The 24,578-nt window shown below is 40.4% G+C and overlaps 2 protein-coding genes across 15 annotated transcripts in view; one reads left to right on the top strand and one right to left on the bottom strand.

The window, feature by feature from the left end:
* Positions 1 to 15,601, bottom strand: part of Hadha (hydroxyacyl-CoA dehydrogenase trifunctional multienzyme complex subunit alpha) — a 46,400-nt gene extending 30,799 nt beyond the window's left edge. The window contains exons 1-7 of one of the 2 annotated variants that reach the window (XM_004839129.4): positions 15,323 to 15,601; positions 9,197 to 9,238; positions 8,413 to 8,483; positions 6,180 to 6,313; positions 3,825 to 3,963; positions 2,812 to 2,931; positions 886 to 988 (exon numbers count right to left, since the gene is read on the bottom strand). In XM_004839129.4, the coding sequence (XP_004839186.1) occupies positions 886 to 988; positions 2,812 to 2,931; positions 3,825 to 3,963; positions 6,180 to 6,313; positions 8,413 to 8,483; positions 9,197 to 9,238; positions 15,323 to 15,389 (676 nt within the window). In that variant the 5' untranslated portion in view covers positions 15,390 to 15,601. The remainder of the gene's footprint in view (positions 1 to 885; positions 989 to 2,811; positions 2,932 to 3,824; positions 3,964 to 6,179; positions 6,314 to 8,412; positions 8,484 to 9,196; positions 9,239 to 15,322) is intronic. The other variant, XM_087216580.1, reaches the window with a different exon arrangement.
* Hadhb (hydroxyacyl-CoA dehydrogenase trifunctional multienzyme complex subunit beta) overlaps positions 14,822 to 24,578 on the top strand; it is a 40,134-nt gene continuing 30,377 nt past the window's right edge. For 3 of the 13 annotated variants that reach the window (XM_087216583.1, XM_021253587.2, XM_004839134.3), the window contains exons 1-3: positions 15,728 to 15,777; positions 23,422 to 23,496; positions 23,606 to 23,650. In XM_087216583.1, the coding sequence (XP_087072709.1) occupies positions 23,480 to 23,496; positions 23,606 to 23,650 (62 nt within the window). In that variant the 5' untranslated portion in view covers positions 15,728 to 15,777; positions 23,422 to 23,479. Of the gene's footprint in view, positions 15,097 to 15,727; positions 16,056 to 16,169; positions 16,282 to 23,421; positions 23,497 to 23,605; positions 23,651 to 24,578 lie in introns of those variants that run through there. The other 10 variants (XM_087216587.1, XM_004839136.3, XM_087216585.1 and 7 more) reach the window with 6 other exon arrangements.

The raw sequence follows: 24,578 nt of genomic DNA, 5'->3' as shown, positions 1-24,578 counted from the left end.
GGACGTGCATGCCATGGTATGCAGCGAGTGCTACCCAATGGAGTAAGACTTAGAAATCAGTAGGAACTTTCTGCCGATGTACGCAGCAGTACAGGTGCATTTTGAAAGCATCATGCTAAGTGAAAGACACAAAAAACTACATACTAGCAAAGGCCTCTTTTTTGACTGTGGTGTGTACATAGCTACATACAGTTGTCAAAATTCAAATTGTACATTAACATTTGTAAAATTATTATGAAAATATTTTAATACTGTTTTAAAAAATATAAGAAGTTGATGAACATATAATTCAGAGTAGTGGTTTCTATTTTCTTTTTTTTTGGTACTGGGGATTGCACTCAGGACCTTGAGCTTGCAAGGCAGGCAGTGGCACCACTGAGCTATTTTCCTGGCCCCTGATTTTTATTTTCTAACAGAAATTGTATGGGGGGGAAGCAACAAATAAGTGGATGTCAACTACTGTTATTATTCTCAGGTTGGTTGTTGCATACATATTTACAACATTATAAAAATATGAAAAACTGCCAGAGGGTTCTAACAGATAATCACACAGGTAATTTACGAATAAAAAAATGACTCGACTGAGTTCTGCACTCTTTTTTTTTTTTTTTTTTCGGTACTGAGGATCAAACTTGGGTCCTTGCGCTTGCGCAGCAGGCAGCGAAACCACTGAGCTAAATCCCCGGCCCTAGTTCTGCACTCTTGATGTCCACGTTACAAAGTTAAATAGAAACCAGGATGATGTGGAAAATGATTAAGTAACTTTGCTTCTCAAAATCTAGACTCATTTCTTGAGTTTGAGTTTCACTTGAACCAATATTTAGGACATTAACTCTTTCAGAAAATAAGTGACAGGGCCCAACTTTGAGATGTGCTAACACTTACCCAGGGGTTCCACCAGTTGGTCAACCAGTCCCATTTTCTTTGCTCTGTCTGCACGGATGTTTCTACCGGTCAGCATCATGTCAAAAGCAGCAGGTATACCCACCTAGCATCCAGGGAAGAGTCAGAATGTGGGGGGAAATGCGTGACAATTAGAATTAAAAATCCTCAAGTGGGCAATTATTAAAATGAAAAAAATCAAACCAGATTTTCATGCTACATAGTATTAAGTTAAATTTTATATACAGGCTGGGGATTTAGCTCAGTGGCACCACACCTGCCTTGCAAGTACAAAGTCCTGAGTTCGATCCCCTATACCCCGCGCAGAAAAAAAAATTTATATACGGATACATTTTAAGCATTGGGATTACCTCCAGCTGAAGCAAAAATATCATTATGTCTTTCTCTCTCTTTTTTTTTTGAGACAGGGTCTTGGTCTGTAGTTCAGGGTATCCTTGAGCATACTATGTATCCCAGGGTGGCCTCAAACTCACAGCAATCCTCCTGCCCCAGCCTCCCAAGTGCTGGGATTACAGACGTGCATCACCACACCCGGCTTCATTATCTCTTCTCTTAGTTCAGTATGTAAGAGTTCTGTCTTATGGAACTGATAAAGTGGAGAATTAATTTCATGTTTCCTAAAATTCTGAGTTTCTTTTTTATCACTTATACAATATTTAAAAATTCCTATATTGGAACTATAGTGTGGACAGAGAAACCGGATAGGTTTGACAGTCTTGAGAAAGAATTTTAGGATCAAAGTAGAACTTGGCTAGGGCTTTTTATGTGGGATACTAGAAAAGGGACTGCTAGAATAGGGGATAGTGGTGCATGCCTGTAATTCCAGCTACTTGGATGAGGCAGGAGGATCTTAAGTTTGAGGCCAGCCTGGACACTGCAGAGATCCTATGTTGCAATATTGTTTTTCAAAAAAAGGGCTAGGGATGTAGCTCAGTGCTAGAGAACTTGCCTAGCATTCACAAGCCCCTGGGTTCAATCCCTAGGCCTGGGGGGAAAAATAAAGAAACTGCTGGCAACATTCAAATAACAATTATAGTTAAAAAAGAAAGAAAGAAAGAAAGAAAAAGAAACTCAGCAAATATTTTCTGTACACATATATATTCATTCATGGTCTCAATAAATCCTCCTGACAGTCCTATGAAGGAATATACATTATTTATTACTTGAAAACTAATACTATTAACCTTTCTTTTTTTTTTTCCTGTGCTGTTTATATTAACTTCTCTGCAAAGAGCATTTCTGCTGAGTCTTGCTTTTGTTGGGGAATCTCGAGTGCCAAGAGGTGGTGAGATCAGTGGGCCCTCCAGCTGGACAGTAAGACTGCTCTGCAGTCTCCCTTTCTGACTCTCCTTTTCCTCCTTCAAGATGCAAAAGCCTAATGGGCCTCTTTCTATCCTACAGAGTACAGCAAGGAGACGGTCTCAGTCAGAGAACGAGAGAAGAGGTCTGCAGCGTATTTATCATGACATATGGACTCATGCTTCTGAGAAAAACTAAGATGGTACAGTGCAGAGAAGAAACAAATTAAACCTAAAGCTCTAGAAAAGTGAGACGGGTATCTTATTTATCCCTACCCTTCTTCAGGAATTAACAAAGGATCTTGATCAATTTAAAAAGCCTCAGGGATAAATATGTGTCACTGATCCTACATACTCATATTTTATTTGGTTTCCAAAGTCTACAATGAATGTCTGTGTTATGTGTTTTGTACAACAGGTAATAGAGGGGCTGGAGGTTTAGCTCAGTGGTTTCACCACCTGCTGCACAAGCGCAAGGACCCGAGTTCGATCCCCGGTACCAAAAAAAAAAAATCTCAAAACAGTTAATAGAGCTAAGGGACTTTTAAGTATCAAGGTTCTAAGTTCACGGAGTGGTGGGGTGAGACGGAGAGAAGGCGTCTTCACTCACCATTTTGGGCAGCCTCTGGGTGCCTCCTGCTCCCGGTAAGATCCCCAGCAAGACTTCAGGGACACCTAATACTGTTTTTCTGTCCTTTGTTGCTATTCTGTATTGGCATGAAATGGCAAGCTTCAAACAAATCAAAGGAAATGAGAACTTTAGAAAATAAAACTTCATAACATCTTAGGATGTGTCTAGAGATTACTTACACCACAGAAATGTGCCCATAGAATAAACTGGTTTCTTACGCTAACACTTCGTGCTTTTTACAATTTACCCTTTCAGCCTTTCTAAAAACACTCTCTTCCTGTTTTATTAATCTTTTTGGGTTGCAGGTCTTCTTTAAAGATCTGCTGACGGCCATAGACTCTCTTGATAGACCAATGAACACATAATCTTATATGGACTCGAGAAAAGAAACTCGGCTCTACAGAGAGCTTTCTCTCCAATCAAGCAAGGCTACTTTACAGCTTCCTGATAGGCGCTGCTTCTCTCTGCTCTGCTCACACTGTACCATATGTGTATGCTTTTCAACTGTTTTCTGGTTAATAAAACTGTGTCCAACTTTTAGGACCAGGTCTAGGCTTCCTTCATTAGCATATGTACGTGTCCAGCACAGAGCCCAGCATGAGATTCACACTCACTAAGTGTTATTTTCTTTCCTCTCCTTTTCTACAATGTTCTAGTCTAGTTAGAAACTCTTCTCTCCAATCTTATTATTTACATCTTTACGACTCACAAGTAACTCAAACATATACCGTATTATCCTTTGCAAGACTCAACCAGACTTAACATGAAAATGGATCCCACTTCTGAATCTTTGCCCTGAAAACCTGAACCTTGGTATATGTGCTCTGTGTCACTTGCTCTGTCATACAGGTTAAGGATTAAAACCTACTCAGAAATTTGGTAACAAAGAAATCTGAAAGTGTTTCCAGGCCCAACAGAAGCTTGTGGGTTTATGGCCAGCAAATCCCACCTACGAGCTGGACAGAGACTGAATGAGCGGAACACATCTGTACCTCAAGTCCTCCCCCCAGGCAGGATCCACTGATGGCAGCTACAATAGGCTTTGTAGACTTTTCAAGTTTTTCAAATATTCTCTGTCCATCTTGTGATACTCTGGTTGCTTCTTGAGAGGTTTTACATGCTGCTAACATGCTGGATAGCCACAGAAGTGGAGAAGAGAGAAAAGGGGAAAGATGAAACCACTGTCTACATTGTTCAATACTTCATCCACTATACACTTACCCCATTGTATACCGGCTTGGTTATGAGTCTTCAAATACAAAATGAATCCCCGGTACCAAAAAAAAGAAAATGAAAGTTGTTGGATAATTTATTTTTGCCTCTATAACAAATCATTTGATTACAAAGCTCTGTGCATAGGAACATTATCTGCTAAATATTTTCACTACCAGATTAAACAGCAATCCAAATGACAGCTGAAAGAAAGCTCCCAAGCTGTCTAGGGGAACTCAAATCTTTATTACATAGAGTCCTTAATGATTAAAAAAACAAAGGTCGAGCACAGTAAGATTGTACTCCATATTCTGTTTTATTTGCTACTTTGTTTGCAAACACATTTCAGATGAAGATTTTTGTCCTTTGATCGTGGTTAACTACTATTTTTCTGTGGAATTGTAGCCTGGGAGCTGCTCAGCTGGCCTTATAGGAGCTATGTATTTTCTTTCTTTTTTTTTTTTTTGGTACCGGGGATTGAACTCGGGTCCTTGAGCTTGCGCAGCAGGCGGTGAAACCACTGAGCTAAATCCCCGGCCCAGGAGCTATGTATTTTCTTATGAATACAGGTAGCTACTGCCAGGTATGTCAGTTTCTTATCAGGTTCAAATAATTGAGCTAGAAATAAATGAGCTACAGATGATTTTCCCTTTTCTCTTCTCCCCCTGTACCGGAAATCGAACTCAAGACCTTGTACTTCCCAGGCAGGTGTGGCGGCACTGAGCTACATCCCCAGCCCTAATTTTGCTTTTTCTAAAAAAAATTAACATTAAACAGAACATGTATAAACTCTATGTACTATAAATACACAAGAAAAGGGTATACCTTGTGAAGCATAGTTTTAAAATACTCAAGCACCTTCAATTCAAATTACTAACCTACAATCCTGGGTACCATTGTTCAAAATACAAACAATAATACACTACACATACCCATATTTTGACAGAATTAACAACTGTTAATGCAACCTATTAAAGTAACAGTGAAATACATTTCCCTTCCTTATGTGCACACTTAAAAAATTAGAAACAAATTATATAATCATATATTTTGCATTTAAAAAAGGGGAAAAAAATACTGGCTACATCTATAAAGTTTTGTTTGATAAGCTCAAGGCCTACCACCTACTTCGTTTTCCCTGAAGCAGTCATTTTCAGATATGCAGTATATCATATCAACTCTAAACTGGCATCCAGAAGTAATACAAAGAATTATTTTATATATGGTTTAAAGACATTTATATAAACTATATACCATATGAAACATTCTACAACTTGCTTTTGGAAAATTTAGTATCATAAGCCAGGTGTGGTGGTGCACACCTCTAATCCCAGCACCCTAGGAGGCTGAGGCAGGAGGATCTCAAGTTTGAGAGTAGCCTAGGGATCTTGGCAACTTGGGGAGATCCTATCACAAAATAAAAAAGGGCAGGGTATGTAGCTCAGTGCAAAGGACCTGGGTTCAATCCTTAGTACTGAAAAATAAACCAATAAACCAACAAACCAAAAACGAAACAAAATAAAAAATATCCCTTAACATTGTTATTGAGTTCTAACATTATGTTGTTGACCTAATTAATTCTTTTTAACTATTTTGTAGTATCTCAAATATTTCCTTACTGACTTATAGTTCACTTGTTTCAAATTCTTCATTATTTTAAACTACACATGACCAGATACCCTCCTGCACTGGTCCTCATGAAGAAAGGGTGAGTTTTCCCCAGCACACACAGCTACAAGAGGATGGGTCACTGACCACAGGTGTTGCTTCCAACTTGACTAAATGCTGCCAGATTGCTCTCCAAAGTGGCCACACCAACTGGCATTCCCACTAGTAATTCATTAACTGACCTGTTTCTCCAAGTCCTTGTTACCACATATTTTCAAACCTTTAAATGTTTGCTGGTCTGATGGGCAAAGAGAGACACTACTCGTTTAATAAGCCTGTTTTTTTGGTACCGGGGATAGAACTTGGGACCTTGCGCTTGCAAGGCAGGCAGCAGAACCACTGAGCTAAATCCCCGGCCCGATAAGCCTATTTTTTTTTATAATCACAAAAATCACTTTTTAAAACTTTCAACAGAGGAATTCTTAGGCCTAATCAAGATAAAGGTGACTTCCAATTTTCTGACTTACTTGATGTCAGCACCTGCAACAAAGCAGCCTGGCTTTGACGAGATAAGGACAGCACTTCGGATCTGATCATTAGCCCAGATTTCATTCATTACTTCCATGAACTCTGACTGTATTTCTTTATTCAGTGTATTTACCTGTCAAAGGGAAACAGAAAAATCTAAGGGTTTCCATTATCAAATGTACTCAATCACCATCAAATGCTATTCTGATTATGGGAAATGCAAGAAAAAAGCAAGAAAGAGAAGGAAAAAGACAAAAACATAAAACTTCCTCAAACCCAGGAGTTCTATGTTCAAGCAGCTTTGGCCAACTGTTAGCATCCCCTCTCCTTAAAAGTAGGCCTACCCAAAAGGAGAACTTCAGGTCATTCTCCTAAGTGTTTAAATCATATGCAGGCTGTAAGTAAGTTTATAAACATTTACTGCCATAGAAAATCTGTGTAATGTTAATGACAAAAAAAAGAAATACAAATGAGACATACAGACTGTACACAACAGTTCATGCCTGTGTCATGGCTGTGTCTCACTGTCTCCCAAAGCCTCATGCAGTCACAGGTGAGGCTTTCTCAGAGGCGGCTGGATCTGGAGTGTGGGACTGACTCATGGTGCAATGCCAAGATTACAGGTGTGAGTGGTATCGCCCTAAGAATGGGTCGCCTGGATACAATATAAGGGACACAAAGAGGCTTGCTGCTAGTTACCTGGAGTCAGTCATTTGCTTGGCTTGGCTGCCTTCTATCTGCCATGCACTGTTTCTTCTCTGTGACGCCCCTCTGCCATGTGCCACCCTGCCTTGGAGCCAGCTGATTATGGACTGAAACCTCTACAGACTGTGAGCTAAATAAACCTTTCCTTCTTTAACTTTGGGTGTTGGGTATTTTGTTTCAGCAACGAGAAAAGTAACTAATGCACCTGTAGCCCTAGCTACTCAGGAGGCTGGGACAGAAGGATCACCAAGGTCGAGGTCAGGCAACTTAGTGAGACCCTGTCCGGGAATTAAAAGACCTGAGCTGTAGCTCAGGTAGAGCACCTGTGGGTAACAATCCTTAGTACTGCAATAAATAAATAAATAAATAAATAAATAAGAAAGAATGATCTTATCTTGGTAAATATTATTTGTTAAAACTGGGATAAATATGGTTATCTTTGGGTTTAGATTATGAATCATTATTATTTTCTTCTTAATTTTTGTTTTAAAATTTTGTCCCATTGACATGTATTACTTTTGTGTTCAGGAAAATCATTCAATTCAGAAAATTCGGAAAAATATCTTTAAGCTTGAATCACTCTGGTCAGTGGTTGCCAAGATTTAGTCTGGTGATCTGGATCTACTCTTACCATTTTTAACTTGTGATAACTGTCAATTGTTTCATTCTAGGTCCTCCTATTTCAGGTAGGCCTTTGATTACAAGATTTCCCCCCCCCCCAGTACCGGGGATCGAACTCGGGACCTTGTGCTTGTGAGGCAGGTGCGGCACCACAAGCTAAATCCCTGGCTCTGATTACAAGCTTTAAAAAGAAATCTTTACATTAATTTGAGATGAGGAAAAGCAGAGGCTCCTGCAATAAAGCTCTTCTTGGTAAAAACAAAGCAAACAAAAAACCCAAAAAGACTGGAATAATGCTACATGCTTTGTTGAAGTTACCAAAAATAAAGTTCAATTTTGAACAGAACTTGATTTCCAATATATGAATTACACGGAGTCATTCAGAACCCTCAGAAAGCTTAAAAGCCAAATGTCCACATTTAACCCAGCCAATTTAATATGAATAACGGCAAGTAGGTAATGAAGAAAGTAGATTTAATAACCTCATATTTAAGAAGGGCAGGTGAGTTTTGATTTTTATAAAGAAAGCATGTATTTTGGTTCTTATATGATACCACCTCATTCTACACTGTAAAAGAAAGCTAGTCTTATTAACCCTTATTACTGATAGGACACCTACATTAAAAGCATTACACAACCTCTGGTCCAGAAAACTGCCCTCACTGGGTCATGTGTCCAATTTTAACCAATTAAATTAATAAAATTATAAATTCATGTGATGATGTTACTGCCAAATTGATGCATTTCTTTCCCATTCAGAACAGGATTAATAAATGTAGCTAGGGGCCGGGGATTTAGCTCAGTGGCACTGCACCTGCCCCGCAAGCACAAGGTCGTGAGTTTGATCCCCGGTACCAAAAAAAATGTAGTTAGTAGAAATAAATTCCAGAAAGCTAAATTAGGTACCTTTGAATTGGGTGAATTAAGTCGAACAACTGCCACATCCCCTTTCACTCCATAGTTAACATGGGTTCTGGCTAAAAAGAGAAGGGCAGTTCATCTGTAAACATGTTTATTACAAAATACATATAAGAAGCAATATAATCACCATTACTCTTTAAACTCATCAAGGAAATTGAAAGGGAAGCAAGACTTCCAAATTCATTCCTGGAAGCACGTGTTACTTTGATTCCTAAACCAGGGAAAGACCCAACCCAAAAAGAGAACTACAGGCCAATCTCCCTAATGAACATAGATGCAAAAACCTCAACAAGATACTGGCAAACAGAATACAGAGGGTCATCAAGGAGACCATACACTCTGACCAAGTTGGATTCATCCCAGGGATGCAAGGATGGTTCAACATTCGTAAATCAATAAATGTAGTACACTATATTAACAGAGTCAAGGACAAAAACCATATGATCATCTCAATAGATGCAGAAAAGGCATTTGACAAAATCCAACACCAATTCATGATAAAAACGCTACAGAAAATTGGAATAGAAGGTCTTTATCTCAACCTGATTAAGGCTATCTATGAAAACCCAACAGCCAGGCTGGGGATTTAGCTCAGTGGTTTTGCTGCCTGCCTTGCAAGCGCAAGCGCCTGAGTTTGATCCCCTGTACCAAAAACCCCCCAAAAAACCAAAAAACAAAACAGTGTTGGAAAAACCAACAGCCAACAATCATACTAAATGGTTAAAAACTAAAAAGTAATATAAGTGTGTCAACAAGAAGTTAAACTTACTCAGCAAAGCAGAAGACCTTGTAAAGTTGCGGCAAATATAACCTGTAAGGAAAGAGTAATTCAAAATTAATTATTTTGCAAATCAGAATTTCTGGAGTGCCTGCTAGATGTATCAAAGCTGGAATTAAAAACAACAACCCCCAAATGAGAACCATGTATTCCAGGCCACTACTATGACTGCTATTGTATCTTTTTCACTTCAATCATCAGGTCAGGTGATTATTCAGATACTAAACAAAGTATCTAGATATTATTCAGATACAAACAAAGTAGGTAGAAGAATGGTCCCAAAAGATGAACCTGTGAACCTGTGTTAGGCTGTGTGGCAAAGAGGGATTAAAGTTGCAAGTGGAATGAAGGTCACCAGTCAGCCAACCTTAATAAAGGGAAAGTATCATAGATTTAAGTGGATTAGGGAAGAAGGGAAGGAGAAGTGAAGAGGTGGCATGTATGAGAATGGAATGCAGGCTGCTTTCCAAAGTTAGTTTGCTGTCCTATTCCCTCTTTTCCTCCCTTTTTTTTTTCTTTAAACCAGTAAAGGTCACTTCTACCCTGCTCTCATCAAAATGTCTTGTTTCAGGTGATAACCAAGTTGTTCTAGAAGCAGCCCAGGGTCAGCATCTCTTAATTACAACTTCCAATCTTCTTCAAAACATCACAGTTTTTTTTCTTCCCTTGCTTTTCTTTCATGGTTCAAACCATTTCTCCTGTAAACCTGTTTAATTCTTTACTCATCTTCCCGGCCCAAATCTTCCATCTTGCCTGATTATCTTAGAAAAAAATTTTTTGACTCTAAAAAGTAAAAATAAATCAGCCAGGAATGGTGGTGCATGCCTATAATACTGGCTGCTCAAAAGACTGAGGCAGAAGGATTCCAACTGTGAGTCCAGCCTGGGCAACCCTGTGTCTGAATGAGACCCTGTTTTACAATTAAAAATAAAGTTTGGTAGGGCCGGGGATTTAGCTCAGTGGTTCAGGTGCCTGCCTTGCAAGCTCAAGGTCCCAAGTTCGATCTTAGTCTTACAGTAATATTAAATATAATAAAGAGCTAAGGCTTCAACAATATCTAATGGCTCCTTCTTCTAATTACACAAACTTTTCCTAAGACTTACTTATTTACTTATTTTTGTGGTGCTGGGGACTGAACTCAGGGTCCTGCACATGCTAAGCAACTGCTTTACCACTAAGTCCAGTTACTTCTTTTTTTGGTATCGGGGATCAAACTCAGGAACTTGCGCTTGCAAGGCAGGCAGCAGAACCACTGAGCTAAATCCCTGGCCCAGTCCAGTTATTTCTTAATTATTAATATTAAAACTTTTTATTTCTAATTTTCATTGAATTATACAGCACTTGGGCTATGTTAATGGCTGTAGTTTTATACTCCACAAATACACAGTGCCTACCTAATTTAGGATTATTATTAGGAAAAAAAAAGACTAAAAAAAGGAATCTCTCAGTGGCTAGACATTTCCAGCAGTCTATGACTTTCTCTGTGTCTATTTTCCCATTCTCCAAATCCCTTCGTCTGGTGAATAATTTGAGAGATGTAACAAAAGAGCCTAAGACTTTGTTGTACTTTACAATGATAATCAGGGCAATGAACAATAAAATCAAACTACTAATTTCAGTTATTCTATGTCACAGAGGATATTCTAAATGCAATTTTAAATGGCAACTCCACCAAAAACACTTTATATGTAATTTGGAAACAAGCCTAAAAATGATACCTGTTCCAAGTTCAGTATGGCCTATACTCAACCAGGAGCTGGGAATGATGATTTATGGCGGAAGCAATATACACGGCTAGACTGGGGTTCCCATAGAAGTGTTGAGAAGTGATTCATTACAATGAACTGGGGAGACTCAAATATACTCACAACTTCACAGGCCTCAACTAAAAGCACAAAACAAGAATTTTACGGGGTGGGGCCTCAGCATCTGTATTTACTTAAAGGTGACTGAAGTAGACAGTAGATGGCTATGTGGGACCCACTGATTAGGAGAATGAATGAGGAGGGTAGGATGGGGAGGACCATCAGCAGTCAGCCAAGGCTCTGGCTTCCTTCCTATTTTCCCCCTACCCTACGGTTCTGGAAGGGAAGGGAAGAGCATCATCTCAATTCTCAGTGCCTCTACCTTATGAATGATACACTTAGCCTCTGCTTCTCCATCATTTAAAAATCTGTGTCATCTGTATTTGTCACTCTCCTTTCTTTATATCTGCATCATGGCTCCAGCTGTTCCACAAAACTGCACCTTCAGATTCTACTTACAACAATCTTTCCCTTCATTGCCTGCATTTTGATCTTTATTATTTACTGTGTTTTGCCAACTTAAAAACTGCTGTGACTCAACAGGTGTCACGCATCTTCATAGGTACTCGAGGTGAACCCCACCCCCTAAAGTCAAAAATCCTCATCTTTTTGGGCAGCAGGGGCTATGACATCTGGGAAGAATCAGTTTTTATTCAGAGATAAGTGAAGAGGTGAAACACCTGGCACCAAAAAGGAGTCTGCCTGTAACACAGGAATTCTAGTGGGAAGAGAAGCAGAGTATAGGTAATTCTAACTGGAACAGGGGAGGGTGTATTAGAGAAGAGAAATAGGCTGAGAATGCAAGTTAGAGGGAGGAGGTGGGAAGACAGACAAAACCTAAGAAATATAAATAGGAAAACAAAGATAGTGCTTCAGTCAAAGAAAAAAGAGAGAACATGAGTTGAAGTTTTAAAGATCAAATACTTGACACACAGTTTGGTGCTCATTAGCCTCTGCAATGGTGGTGAACCTATGGCACACGTGCCACAGCAGGCTGTTTAGCACTGTTTAGCGTTGGAAGCTCTAAAAGGTTTGCCATCCCTAGCATGTGGTTTAAGGCATTTTAACTCTTGCCTACTAACCTCCTTTGCTGCTGCAAACACACTCACACACATGCACAAAACCTCTTCTAAATCAACAGAGACAAAAGGCAAAGAGAAAATCAGTAAGCACAAATACTGAGAGAAAAATTTCAAATTTCAGTCAACTAAACCAAGTCGAAGTACAAGGTAACTTTGCTCTTGGAATCCAGCTTTACCCAATGCCTAACAGCAAAGCTCACTTGAGAGCAGTTGTGTGACCTTTAGCCTTATTTACTGTGCCAGCAAAAGAGAAGCCTTTGTCCTACTTTTTAATCATCTTTGTATGTAACTCAAGACCACATAAGACTATGGGCAGTGGAGAGCTGGACTATGCTGACACTCATTTCAAATCTGAAAACGTTACTCTGGCTGTAGCAATCAATCAATCAGTTCTTTTTTTCCTTTCTTTTTTTTCCCCCTCTGAAAATTCAACGCTTGAAGGAATGGGATTCAGGAAGTGAGAATTAAATTTAAAAATACTACATCAACTACTAATGTATTTCCCTCGAATTCATTTCCTGTGAAGTGACCTTACTACTTCTGTGATTAGGAATTTAGATTTTGGAGGAGTGGGAATTAAATACTATAGTCAAGATGTGATTTTCTCTCGATAGTCATATTCAAAATTGTAACATTTGCAGAGCAGGAATACCCTAAATCTAAAACTTCAAGAACTACAAGTCAGTTTCTTTCAAGAGAATAGAATCATTTCCCAGTAAATGTCATTTTCTTAGTGTTTGCCAACACCCTGGCACAGACTTTCAGGGGAAAAGATCGACCTGATTTTTAGAGTTTAAATGGTAATTCAGGTGTACAGGTAATTTTAAACTCATTTTCTAGAGCCTTTTTCAAAATTCATGAGTTACTATTAAAAGAGATGGCCGGGCAAGATGGTGCTCACCTGTAATCCCTGCATTTGGGAGGCTGAGGCTGGATGATCACCATGAATTTGAGGCCAACCTTGGCTACATAGTGAGTTCAAGGCCAGCCTGAACTACATAGTGAGATCTTGTCTCAAGCCCCCCCCACCAAAAAACAGTATATATTTTATATATTTATATATAATATATCTATATATATATCTCTCTATATATTTCTCTACAGAAAATATATTAAAATTAAACTGCTAGCTTTTTATTACCTAAGTAAACTGGATAAATGACTTTAAAAAATTCTCAGATATATAGATTCAGGGCTAAAAAGAGTTAATATCAGGCTGGGGACTTAGCTCAGTGGTTCCACTGCTTTTCTCACAAGCCCAAGGTCCCGAGTTTGATCCCCGGTACCAAAAAAAAAAAGAGTTAATATCTAACATTTACTTAGTACTTAATAACTCTATAAGAAACTACTTTCCACCTAACGTATCTCCTTTAGGTCTCACAAAGTGGTAATATTCTCCACTTTACAAATGAGAAAAGTTGTACAAATCAACTGTCCAAGGTCATCAGAGGGTAAAGCAGTCAAACTCCATACTGAATGCTTTTAACTGCTGTCATGCTACTCCTCATGGCAAAGAAAATCTGTGGTTTCAACCATTCATTTTAGAGATGAGAAAAATAAAGGCCACTTAAAATAAGGTATTTGTCCAAAGTCACACAGCTAATTAGTGCCCAGAAACCACATGACTTGACTGCCACCTCAGGGCCAATCTATTAGAAATACCTGACAGCTGGGCATGCTGGTGCACACCTGTAATCCTAGCACGCAGGGAGGCTGAGGCCGGAGGATTGCAAGTTGGAGCCCAGTCTGGGACAATTTAGTGACCTAGTGAGACACTATCTCAAGGTGAAAAATGAAAAAAGGGCTGGGGGTATAGTTCAGTTTAAAGGCCCTGGGTTCGATCTTCAGTACCACAAAAGAAAACCCCTCACAACCAACACAGGAACAAATTCAAAAAATATTTATGATTTGCCAGCTGTGGTGGCACACACCTGTAATTCCACACTCAGAAGGCCAAGGCAGGAGGATCGCCAAGAGTTCCAGGCCTGCCTGGGCTACACGGTGAGTTCAAGGCCAGCCTCAACAACAGAGCGAGAGCCTGACTCAAAAAACAAAACAAAACAAAATTCATGATTTTTCAAAAGTGTTAAATGACAAATATGCAAAATAAGGAAAAATATAAACTGTAAGGAAACAACCAAATGCTAAAGAAAGGCATATAAGCTGTAAGACACTGGATGATTATGTTTTCTTAATCATTTCCCCAATCTTAACAGTATTTTAATTTTCTGTAACGTGGTTATACTATGACTGGTACACAGAAGCACCTACTAAAAACAGTCGTCGAAATAAAGCAGAAAAAGATCCCATCATTGAATTACTGGGATCTCTTACAGTAAAGGGAGACTCCAGCTACCTGTCTTAGAAACAAAAAATTACCTCACTGGTTCAGGAGAAGAAAGACCAGAGAATTCATATTACAAACTAAAGTGAAGGTTTCTAATTAAGTAACTGGTACAACATACAACAAAAAAGTCACATTTGACTTTACAGATTTAGGATGGAAGGAAAACACTAGGTTTTCTACAACCACCCTCTTTATCCTTTACTATCAGTATGAAAAAGACTACTGCTAATACAGGAAGACTGGGAATTGATAGACACTAGATTATTGTTCTTCACAGGATCTAACATTTTATTCCTTAGCATATACACGTTGGCGTATTTCCACAATGAAGTTGCAAAACCTCGCGTTTCAACATACTATACATTCACACTGGGATTACTGGAAGTGCAAGAGTTGAGGTCTCTAGTACAAAAAGGGCTTTGACGGAAAGTAGCAAGGAGTGACAGTGATTTACAAGGCTGTTAATACCATCGGAGAAGCTTGTAAGATAGCTCTTGTTGGCAAGGTGCTGCGGACCCCTGAAGACGTGACAGTCGGGGTTCTGGTCCTCCTGATCTAGCAGGGTCAGGGTCAAGGCCATCAGTAAAGAAAACGGGGGGTGTGAGCGACTAAGTGCGACGCTGAAGACCAGCCGAAAGTGTCAAGGGACTCAGAAAGGTAAGGAGGCAGGGGCCCTAAATCGCTGCAGGACTCGGGGTGGCGAGGAAGCGACAGTGCCTTCACAAGGACACAGGGAGCGGGATCCCAGGCAGCGCCCCCCTCCCCCCCGGCCCCGGGTCCCCGAGTGGGGTGGACGGACAGCAAGAGCGAACGCTGCTCCGGGCGCCCCAGTTCCCAAAGGGGTTCTGCCCGAGGCTCCGGGGCGTCTTCAACCAGGTCTCACCTCGGGAGCGGGGAATCCCGAAGGCACTGAAGCGGCTGAGGCTGCCAATCGCTCGGGAGGCCACCATCTTGAGCGGGAGAGGACGAAAGCGGAGAGCGCTTTTAGCCGCGGCTGCCAAACGGAGGACTTTGCTTTCCGCACCCTCGCAGGCCAGCTGCCCAACGCACTGCCTGACTAAACCTCGGGCGCTGACTTGTCGCCGACCCTGTAACCTTGTCTCTCGCTTCTCGGTAACGGGCCGAAAGGATGCTTTCTTTCTCCTCCAGAGGGCAGAGGCCGACCGTGGGGGGGGCGGGGCGCCGGATTTTTAGTCAGGCAGCCGGAGGGCAGCCCGTGGGGCGGGCGCGCCCGTGGGCGGGGCCGGGGTCCTTTCCAGACAGGACCCGTCCCAGTTCCCCCCCAGCCTGGGCACTCGGGACGGAATCTTGCTGCGAGTTGGATCGCGGGGACCTAAGGTGAGAGGTACCGGCGCTCGGCTTTGCGCCTGGCCTTTCCCGCGAGCCGATCCCACTTCTTTCCCGCCCGCTGTGCCTGTGTGCGCGGCTGCGTCCCCTCCCTGAGTGACTCGAAGTCGAGAGGGCGGAAGGAAGCCTCGACCAGGCCAGTACCAACCACAGGGCAGTCAGTGACCCAGACTCGCAGTATAGCTTAGCTCCCGGCAGCCCTGTCACCTGTCCTAGTTTACGCCCGCAAGTTAACGAACTCTTTGCGTGTGTGTCTACTACGCCGGACGGTATGTTGGAGTGTTTGTTGTTGCACCTGCTTTACTTTACAGCCCATTGGCTGTTGAAATTCCGGAGGGCGTCACGGGTTTATCCTAAATTTTGCTTTTAACTGTGCTACTCAGGTGTGTGGAAGGAGCCGGGATATCCTGCAGTCAGCTTGGTGATCTGATGACCAGGAGCATTTTCTAATTCAGAAGCGAACATCGTGCCATTCACCCCCCCCCGCCCCCATCGGTGAAGCAACTAAACCATGAATCCATGAATCGGATTTTTACCCAAGGCCACGGGTGGTAGAAATAGGATTGGAGCCCACGTCTACATCTAATCAAGGGCTCTGCTTAACTTGGTTGCTGTTTGTGAGCTCGAAAGATGGGCTTGAGTTCTGGAATAGTTGCTGGTTTAAAAAAAAGAAAAGCATCATTGAAGGCCTACAGTACCCTTGACAGCTTCAGATTATTTTAATTCTTACGATCCCCAAAATAGTACCATTTGTATTTTTTAGCTGAAGTTTGGTAGCCTCAGGGAGATTAAATTTTCTGGTTTGTGGCAAAGCCAGGATTCCGACATAAATCTGACTCTCACTTTTCACCATATTGTTCTGCAAGAGAGGAAACAAGAAATGGCAGGGAAATTGAGGCTGGAGATGAGAAGTATGGAAAGAAAGAAGAGAGCGTTCTGTTTTAAAGTTTAACTCAAATCTTCCTCTCACTGAGAGCACTTTAAACAGAAACTGGTTGACCTCTTCTGAATAAATTGCAAAAAAGCTTCTTGACCTTACAGATGTTTACAATTCAAAGCCTGAATCTTGGCCGTGTAATAGTCTCTTGTGCACCTAATTTTATGTAGCACTCATTATTTACATCAGGAGTGGCAGACTTTTTCTGTAAAGGGCCAACCAGTAAATTGTTTAAGTTTTGCTGGCTCATTTTGGTTTTTGTGGTATGCTTTTTGTTTTGTTTACAATTCTTCAAAAATGTAAAAACTGGGGGTAGGACTGTAGCTTAGTGGTAGATGGCTTGCAGCAGCCTCTGGGTTAATTCCAGCACAGTAAAACCAACAGAACAACAACAAAAAAATTAGTACCTGTTTATCCTTTCCATATACTGATTCATAGCTTCATGGACTTGTTCTGTGACAAAATGGAGTCTCACTATGCATTTGTTCTACAGTTTGCTGCCCCCCCCCCCCCCCCGCCATGGCTCTGGGGATTGAACCCAGGGCTTTTGCATCCCTCCCTTCAAAAAAATTTTTTAAAAAAATCTTCAGACAGGGTCTCACTAAGTGGCTAAATTGTCCAGGCTGACCTCTAACTTGAGATCCTCTTGTCTTAGCCTCCCAGAGTGAGACCACGTGTGCTATCATGCTGATTTGCAGCTTGCTTTTTCATTTATATATTTTGGATACCTTTCCATGTCAGTATATGCAAGGGCTGATCAAATAATGGGTGTGGTTTAAATAAAAAAGTACATTGGCATTAATCCCCCTTAAAATACTCCCCCTTGCTTATCCCATCTATCTTGCCATTTTTTTTTTTGTGCTGGGGCTCGAACTCGGAACCTTGCCCTTGCGCGGCAGGCGCCAGAACCACTGAGCTACATCCCCTGCCCTATCTTGCCATTTCTGAAGCAGTTCTGGAAGTCCTCTTTCATGAATGTCTTTTACAAGGAATGATAAAAAATACAGTGAATGCTGCTGCAGAGTGCCCTCCAAAGATAAGCAGGTCATAAAAACTATGATGTGTCCATCTACCGTTTTCATGGATCAGGTGCCTTGGACTTGTAGCTCTTCATCAAAGTCGAAATGACCATGAAAAGTAGAGGCTTTGAATCAATTTGAGACATTGAGGCAGCCATGACAGAGCAATTAAAGACACAAAAGAGCAGCACTTGGGAGGCTGAGGCAGGAGGATTGCCGTGAGTTCCAGGCCAGCCTGAACTACATAGTGAGACATTGTCTCAAAAAAAACAAAAGAGGACTTTCAGAACTGCTTCAGAAAGTGGCAAAACTATAGGATAAGTATGTTCAAAGCAAAGGGGAAATCTGGGTGTGGTGGCACGTGCCTGTAATCCTAGCACTCAGGAGGCTGAGGCAGGAAATCAGTGCAAGTTCGAGGCCAGCCTTGGCTACATAGTAAATTCAAGGTCAGCCTAAATTACATAGTGAGACCCTGTTTTAAAAAACCCAACAAAACAAAACAAAAACAAAGCAAGGGCGAATTATTAATATTATTATTATTATTATTATTTTATTTTATTTTTTATTTTTTTAGACAGGGTTTCATTATGTAGTTCAGGCTGGCCTTGAACTCCCAGCAATCCTCCTGCCCCAGCCTCCTGAGTACTGGGATTACAGGTGTATGGCACCATGCCCTGCACAAGAGGAATATTTTGAGGGATATGGCAATGTGTCTTTTAGGGTAATAAATTAAAAAAAAAAAATTTAAACATTCACTCTAATTTTTGATCACCTGTTATATGTATATCATTATGTTTCATTTTTCTTTCCACACTGCTGAACAGTATTTCTTGGTATGATTGTGATACAATTTAAACATTTCTTGTTGAAATGCATTTAGAATAGTTCCAGTTTTTCACAAATATTAACAGTGAACATCCTGAATATTCCTATAGGCTAGAGACCTACATGTACAACACATGCTTTTGTTTTGTTTTGCTTTTGTGATGGAGTCTCATCATTTTGCCCAAACTGGCCTTGGACTTACAGTTTTCCTGCCTAAACCTCCAGAGTAGCTGGGATTATAGGTTTGTGCCTCCATTGCCAGCAATACATGCATTTTGAATATTTTTACAGGTTAGAGACCAATAAGATGAATTATTGGAGTCAGAAATTTAGTTTAAACTTTGATAAGAAACTACAAAATTGCCTTCCAAAAAAGCCTTAGCAATTTATACTTTTTCACTAGTATATGGAAATGCCTATTTAAGTTAGATCTGTCCTTTTTTTTTTTTGGTACCAGGGATCGAACTCGGGACCTTGCACTTGTGAGACAGGCAGCAGAGCCACTGACCTAAATCCCCAGCCCAAGATGTATTCTTACCAGGATTGTATATCAACCATGTATTTAATTTTTGCATATCCAACAACCTCAAAATGATACCTTGGTTTAATTTTGTAAAGATATTTATTGTTAATGAGGTTGGACATTCGAAAAACCTTATTTATTTATTTATGGTGGTAAGGATCAAGCCTGGGACCTTGTACATAGTAGAGAAGTGCTCTACTGCTGGGCTACACCCCAGCTCTGAGCATTTTAATTTCCTTGGTGAATTGCTCATTTGCTCATTTTTGCTCTTGGTCTATGTAGCAGGAAGAAGCTACTCAGCAAACAACAGAAAATTGAAACTAAATTGCCTTATTAAAGGGATTTATTGACTTGCAGAAGTGAAAACCACGACCAAAGATAGGTTCAGACTGGATCTGCTAGGGCTCCAGGTTTTTTCCCCCTCCTAAAATTCTCAGCCCTGCCTTGGTTTGGTGTCAGTGTCACCCTTAGGATGGCCTTGTCAGTGTTTGCCAAGTGCTGCAGCTGTGTCAGGTGTCAGAAGAAAAGATTTGTGCTCTAGGATCCAGCAGAAGACATGGATGTTAGACAACTATTCCTACATCCATAGCAGTGGTCAAGCCAGTGCTCTGCGTGGCTGTTGTAAGGCTTGACTACCTGACCTGGTGATCTTGGCAGAGAGAATGAGATTATTCCAATTGGTTAGACCCTGGACTGGGCTGGATTCAATCTCTTGTAACCAACATACAGCAACCAACTCATGATGGGGTGGAATGTGTACTAGAGTAAAAACTACGGATTCCATTATAAATTTTGTTTATTTTCTATAATTTGAAATAAGTTCTTTATGGATGTGGGTATTAACCTTTTCTTCTTTACTTGTTACAAGTATTTTCTCTGACTCTGTTGTTTCCCTGTTAACTTGATTTTGGTATCCTTAAAATTTTTTTAAATTTTGCGGGACTGAACCCAGGGAGCACTGAGGTACATCCCTAGCCCTTTTTATTTTTTAATTTTGATACAAGGTCACATTAACTTGCCCAGACTGGCCTTGAACTTGAGACCCTCCTGACTTAGCCACTCACAAATTGGAATCACAGGTGCGCAACACTATACCCAGTTGATTTTAGTATCTTCTGCTGTGTATATATTTGAAATGTTTATATAATCAGACCTGTTAGTTATTTGACATCATGGCTTCTAGATACTGTAGTATGTATTGGAATCCCTTCTGTATCTATTATCTGGTATTTTTTCTAGTACATTTATAATTTAAAATTATATATTTACTGCTGGGGATTTAGCTCAGTGGTTCCGACACCTGCCTCAAAGTGCAAGGACCTGAGTTCAATTCCCAGCACCAAAACAAACAAACAAACAGTATATGTTTGTCATCTCATACAGTTTCGGAAAGTCAGGAACTGGGGCACTATAGCCAGCTTGTTCTAACTTAGGAGCTTCTCGTGAGATTGCAGTCAGAATGGTGGCCAGGGACGTGGTCATTTGAAAGCGCACCTGGGTAGAGGATCGGCTTCCACACTCACATGGCTGTTGAAAGGAGGCATCAGCTCCTCAGGATGCAAGCCTCTTCCTAAGCCTGCTGGTGACGCACCAGTTGGCTTCCTTCAGAAGTGATCTGGGAGAGAGGGACGCCACAGAAGCTGCAGTATTTTTACCGCCTAATCTCAGAAGTGACAACCGTTACTTCTGACATTTTCTTCAAACCAACTGCAGGATAGCACAGGAGGCAGCTGTACAAGGTGAAACCCTTGAGTCAGAGATTTTGAGGGTCAGTTTAGAAGCTGGCTGCCACAAATCTTGTTTGTCTTTCAAGTTAAAATATGTTTTAAAATTAAGAAATTATTAAAAATGTACAATGAGAAGTCGTCCTTCATCCCTGTCTTCTAGTTACTCAGTTCCCTTCCTTTCAGTTAACAATTATTTCCAACACTTTCTTGGTATTTCCGGGGATATTTTATAGTGATAACAGGAAATGAACATATCATTTATGCTCTTTTGATTGAGCGATGGCATGACATATACATGATTTTGACCTTCCTTTCTTCACTTAATGATATAACTTAGAAATGTCCTGTGCTCTTGGTACATAGTCATTTTCTTTTACACTTGTGTAGTACACTATGTCACTGGGTTATGGTAACATGGTTGTTTGCTACCACAGTGACAGCATAGGTAATGTGTGTAACATCTGGGAAGTAAATTCATAGAAATAGAATTGGATTAAAAGTTAGGTGAAGCTTTTGACTGATAAAGTGATACCTCAGTTGTTGAACTCTATTCATTCTAAATTCATGTTTGAACACCGAAAAGTTCGAGAACTGAACATTTTTTTCCCATGAGAAATAATGGAAAATCAAATAACTCGTTCTGAGGCCCCAAATTGCATTTATAAATTCATTTTTCCAGAACTTTAACACAGGGCTAACAGCCCGAGGTGGTGGAGATAACCCTAAAACATCTAAACACAGTAAACACAATACATTAGATGCCAGAGCACAGCACAGTAAATAAAATGTGTTCAGGCGCTTTCCCTTTTCTTGGAGGCTTCCTGGGGTACTGGAAGCTGGGGAGAAATGGAGGAGGAGGAGAAATGTTATTTTTTAGGAGCGACTCCTTCCACAATTAATGGCTGCTGGCACTACAATTTTCGGAGTCTTTTCTCTTGGTCTTTTTTCACCTTTTCTCACTTAAAATTTGTCTGAGGGTGGTGCTTAGACTGAAGCGGCACCACACTGGCTGCATGACTCACTCTCCGGCCACACAGGTTTTTCAGTTCGGATTTTCGATTGCCTCTAAAGCAGAGTTAGGAACACTGAGCAGGTGTTTTCAAACTTTGCAGTTTGAGTAGTAGAACATTTGCACTTGGGGCCATTTGACAAGCGGGGAACCCTGTAATTACCAGGTCGTTCACACCCTCAGCGGCAGCATTTATGTGGAGGCAGCATTTATGTGGACTCGTCTGCCCTACATATAGCAGATCTTTCAGTCTTTGCTAATTTGACAGACAACTATATGTGTGTGATTTTAATTTGAATTTTCTCTTATGAGTAGAGTTGATCTTTTCATATACCTAAGAGCCATGTACTTGTATTTCCTTTTCTATGAACAGTTTGCTTTTATCCTGTGCCATTTGTCTGCTGGTTTCTGTCATACTGATTTGTAGGAACTCATTGTTAGGAATTTAGCTTTTTTTTTTTTTTTGGAGGGGAGGGAGTGGTTAATATATTTTATTTTATTTTATTTTTTATTTTATTTTATTTTTTGTTACCAGGGATTGAACTTGGGACCTTGTGCTTGCAAGGCAGGCGGCGGAACCACTGAGCTAATTCCCCAGCCCTTAATATATTTTAAATATTTAAAAATATAAGGCTTTTGTATGTACTTTAAATTTTAAAAATTATTTTGAAACCATGTTAAGCATTAAGAAAAGTTGCAAGCGCAGTACTGCAAACTTTTTCTAGTAGTAGTTGGGAGTAAATTGCTGACAAGATGTTCCCCCATCCCTGGATACGTTAGTGTGTGTCTCCTTCAAATATAAACATTCAACAAGGCCTTGTACATAATCACAGCACGGCCCTCAAAGTGGAGATTAATACTGGTCATGCCAAGCATTATCTCTGGGCCTTTGGCCTGGAGGAGCAGAACACAAGCTCTGGACTTAGACTGCCTGGGTTCAAATCTCAGCTCTGCCACTTACTAGCTGAGGGTCTTTGGGCAAGTCACTCAATCCTTCTATGCCTCAGTTTCCTCATCTCTTACACAGGGCATAATAATCGTGCCCTCTTCCTAGGTCATTGTAAAGATGAGATGACGAATGCTTAGAATAGTGGTTGGCATAATGCATTCTTATCCATATAGCCATTACAATATTATTAGTAGAACAAGAGATCATAATAGATGATGATGATTTTTTTTTACAGTACTGTGAATTGAACTCAGTGCCTCAGTGCATGTTAGACAAGCTCTACTACCAAACTGTATGCTCAGCCCTTTTTGTTTGTTTGTTTGTTTATTTATTTATTTATTTTGGTACTGGGGATCGGACTTGGGACCTTGCACTTGCAAGGTAAGCAGCAGAACCACTGAGCTAAATCCCTGGCCCTACTTTTTGAGACAGGGTCTTACTAAGTTGTCTAGGTTGACCTGAAACTTGGGTTTCCCTGCCTCAGCCTCCCAAGTAGCTAGGATTACAAGTGTGCACCACTATACTCAGGTAAACTTTTTTGGTATTTTATAGTAGCCCTGGTTGAGGTTATTGGAGAACATACACTGTATAGAAGCTATAAATCGCTCATAAAACACAGGATGTTATTTTGCTCTTCTCTTTTTAGATTTCAGGATGACTTCCATCTTGACTTATACTTTTAAAAACCTTCCCAGTACATCAAAATGGGCCCTCCGATTTTGTAAGTTTATTTTTTTCTTTCTTTTTTAAGGTTATATTTGGATTTATAAGTATTATAGAGAGACAGTGAATGGTATTGCTTTTTGTAAACAGTTTATTTTGTCTTTCAGGTGTAAGACCTCTGAGCTGTTCCTCCCAGCTACGAGCAGCCCCAGGTATAGAAATTTATAAATATTTCTCATTTAAATGTTAGATTCTAGCTGGGGATTTAGCTCAGTGGTGCCGCAACCTGCCTTGCAAGTGCAAGGTCCGGAGTTTGGTCCCTGGTACCAAAAAAATAAATAAAATAAATGTTAGATTCTATATCTGTGAATTCCGAATAAAAACAAATTTGTTAATTCTGTCTTTTTATGATCAACATGAACATCCCTGTAGCTCTTGAATTAAAAACTTACAGAGCCAATCAGTAATGATACTGTGTTGTTTAAGATTGGGCTTAACAGGTTGAGAGGCTGTTTTCTGGGCTTCGGAGCCCAGTGGGGTCATGAAGATTCCATAAATCTCCCTGTTCAGTTTACCTAGCTTCTGGTTGTCATTGCTGGAGTTGATTAGCTGACATACACTTTGAGACCTTTGTGGAGATAAAGTTAACCTTTAAAGTTTGCATTTTGTGATAGGCTACCCTACTGAATGTCTTCTTACTCCATATGCAAGAGGACCCATTTCTGAAGTAGAAGAGAATAAGGAAATAGTAAAAGAAGATTGAAAGAGCAAGGGAATTCGTTGAGTTGATAGTCATTTAGACCCTTAGTAAACTGAATTAGGTGTCTCCACTGTTAATACACACCTTTGCAAAACCTGCTTTAGATATTTATCTTCACTTGTCAGTGATAAAAATACCCTGACAAATCCTTAACATTTTTTTCCTGCCTAGGTTTTGTATTGACCTATGCCTCTGATTTTTTCAGTATGGTATTTCTTTTTTTTTTGGTACCAGGGATCGAACTCAGGACATTGTGCTTAAGAGACAGGTGGCAGCACCACTGAGCTACATCCCCAGCCCAGTATGGTATTTCTACTTATGTAATAATTTAATAGAAAAAAGACCTTCCAGAGTTCAGAAAATTTGTACTCTGTTCCAGC

The sequence above is a fragment of the Heterocephalus glaber genome, unplaced genomic scaffold (genome assembly GCF_053883595.1).
Source record: "Heterocephalus glaber isolate CG9 unplaced genomic scaffold, H.glaber_assembly_v1.0 deba00001457, whole genome shotgun sequence".
Classification (NCBI taxonomy): domain Eukaryota; kingdom Metazoa; phylum Chordata; class Mammalia; order Rodentia; family Bathyergidae; genus Heterocephalus; species Heterocephalus glaber.
Note: the sequence above shows the minus strand (reverse complement) of the source record. Positions and strands in the feature narration are given on the sequence as shown.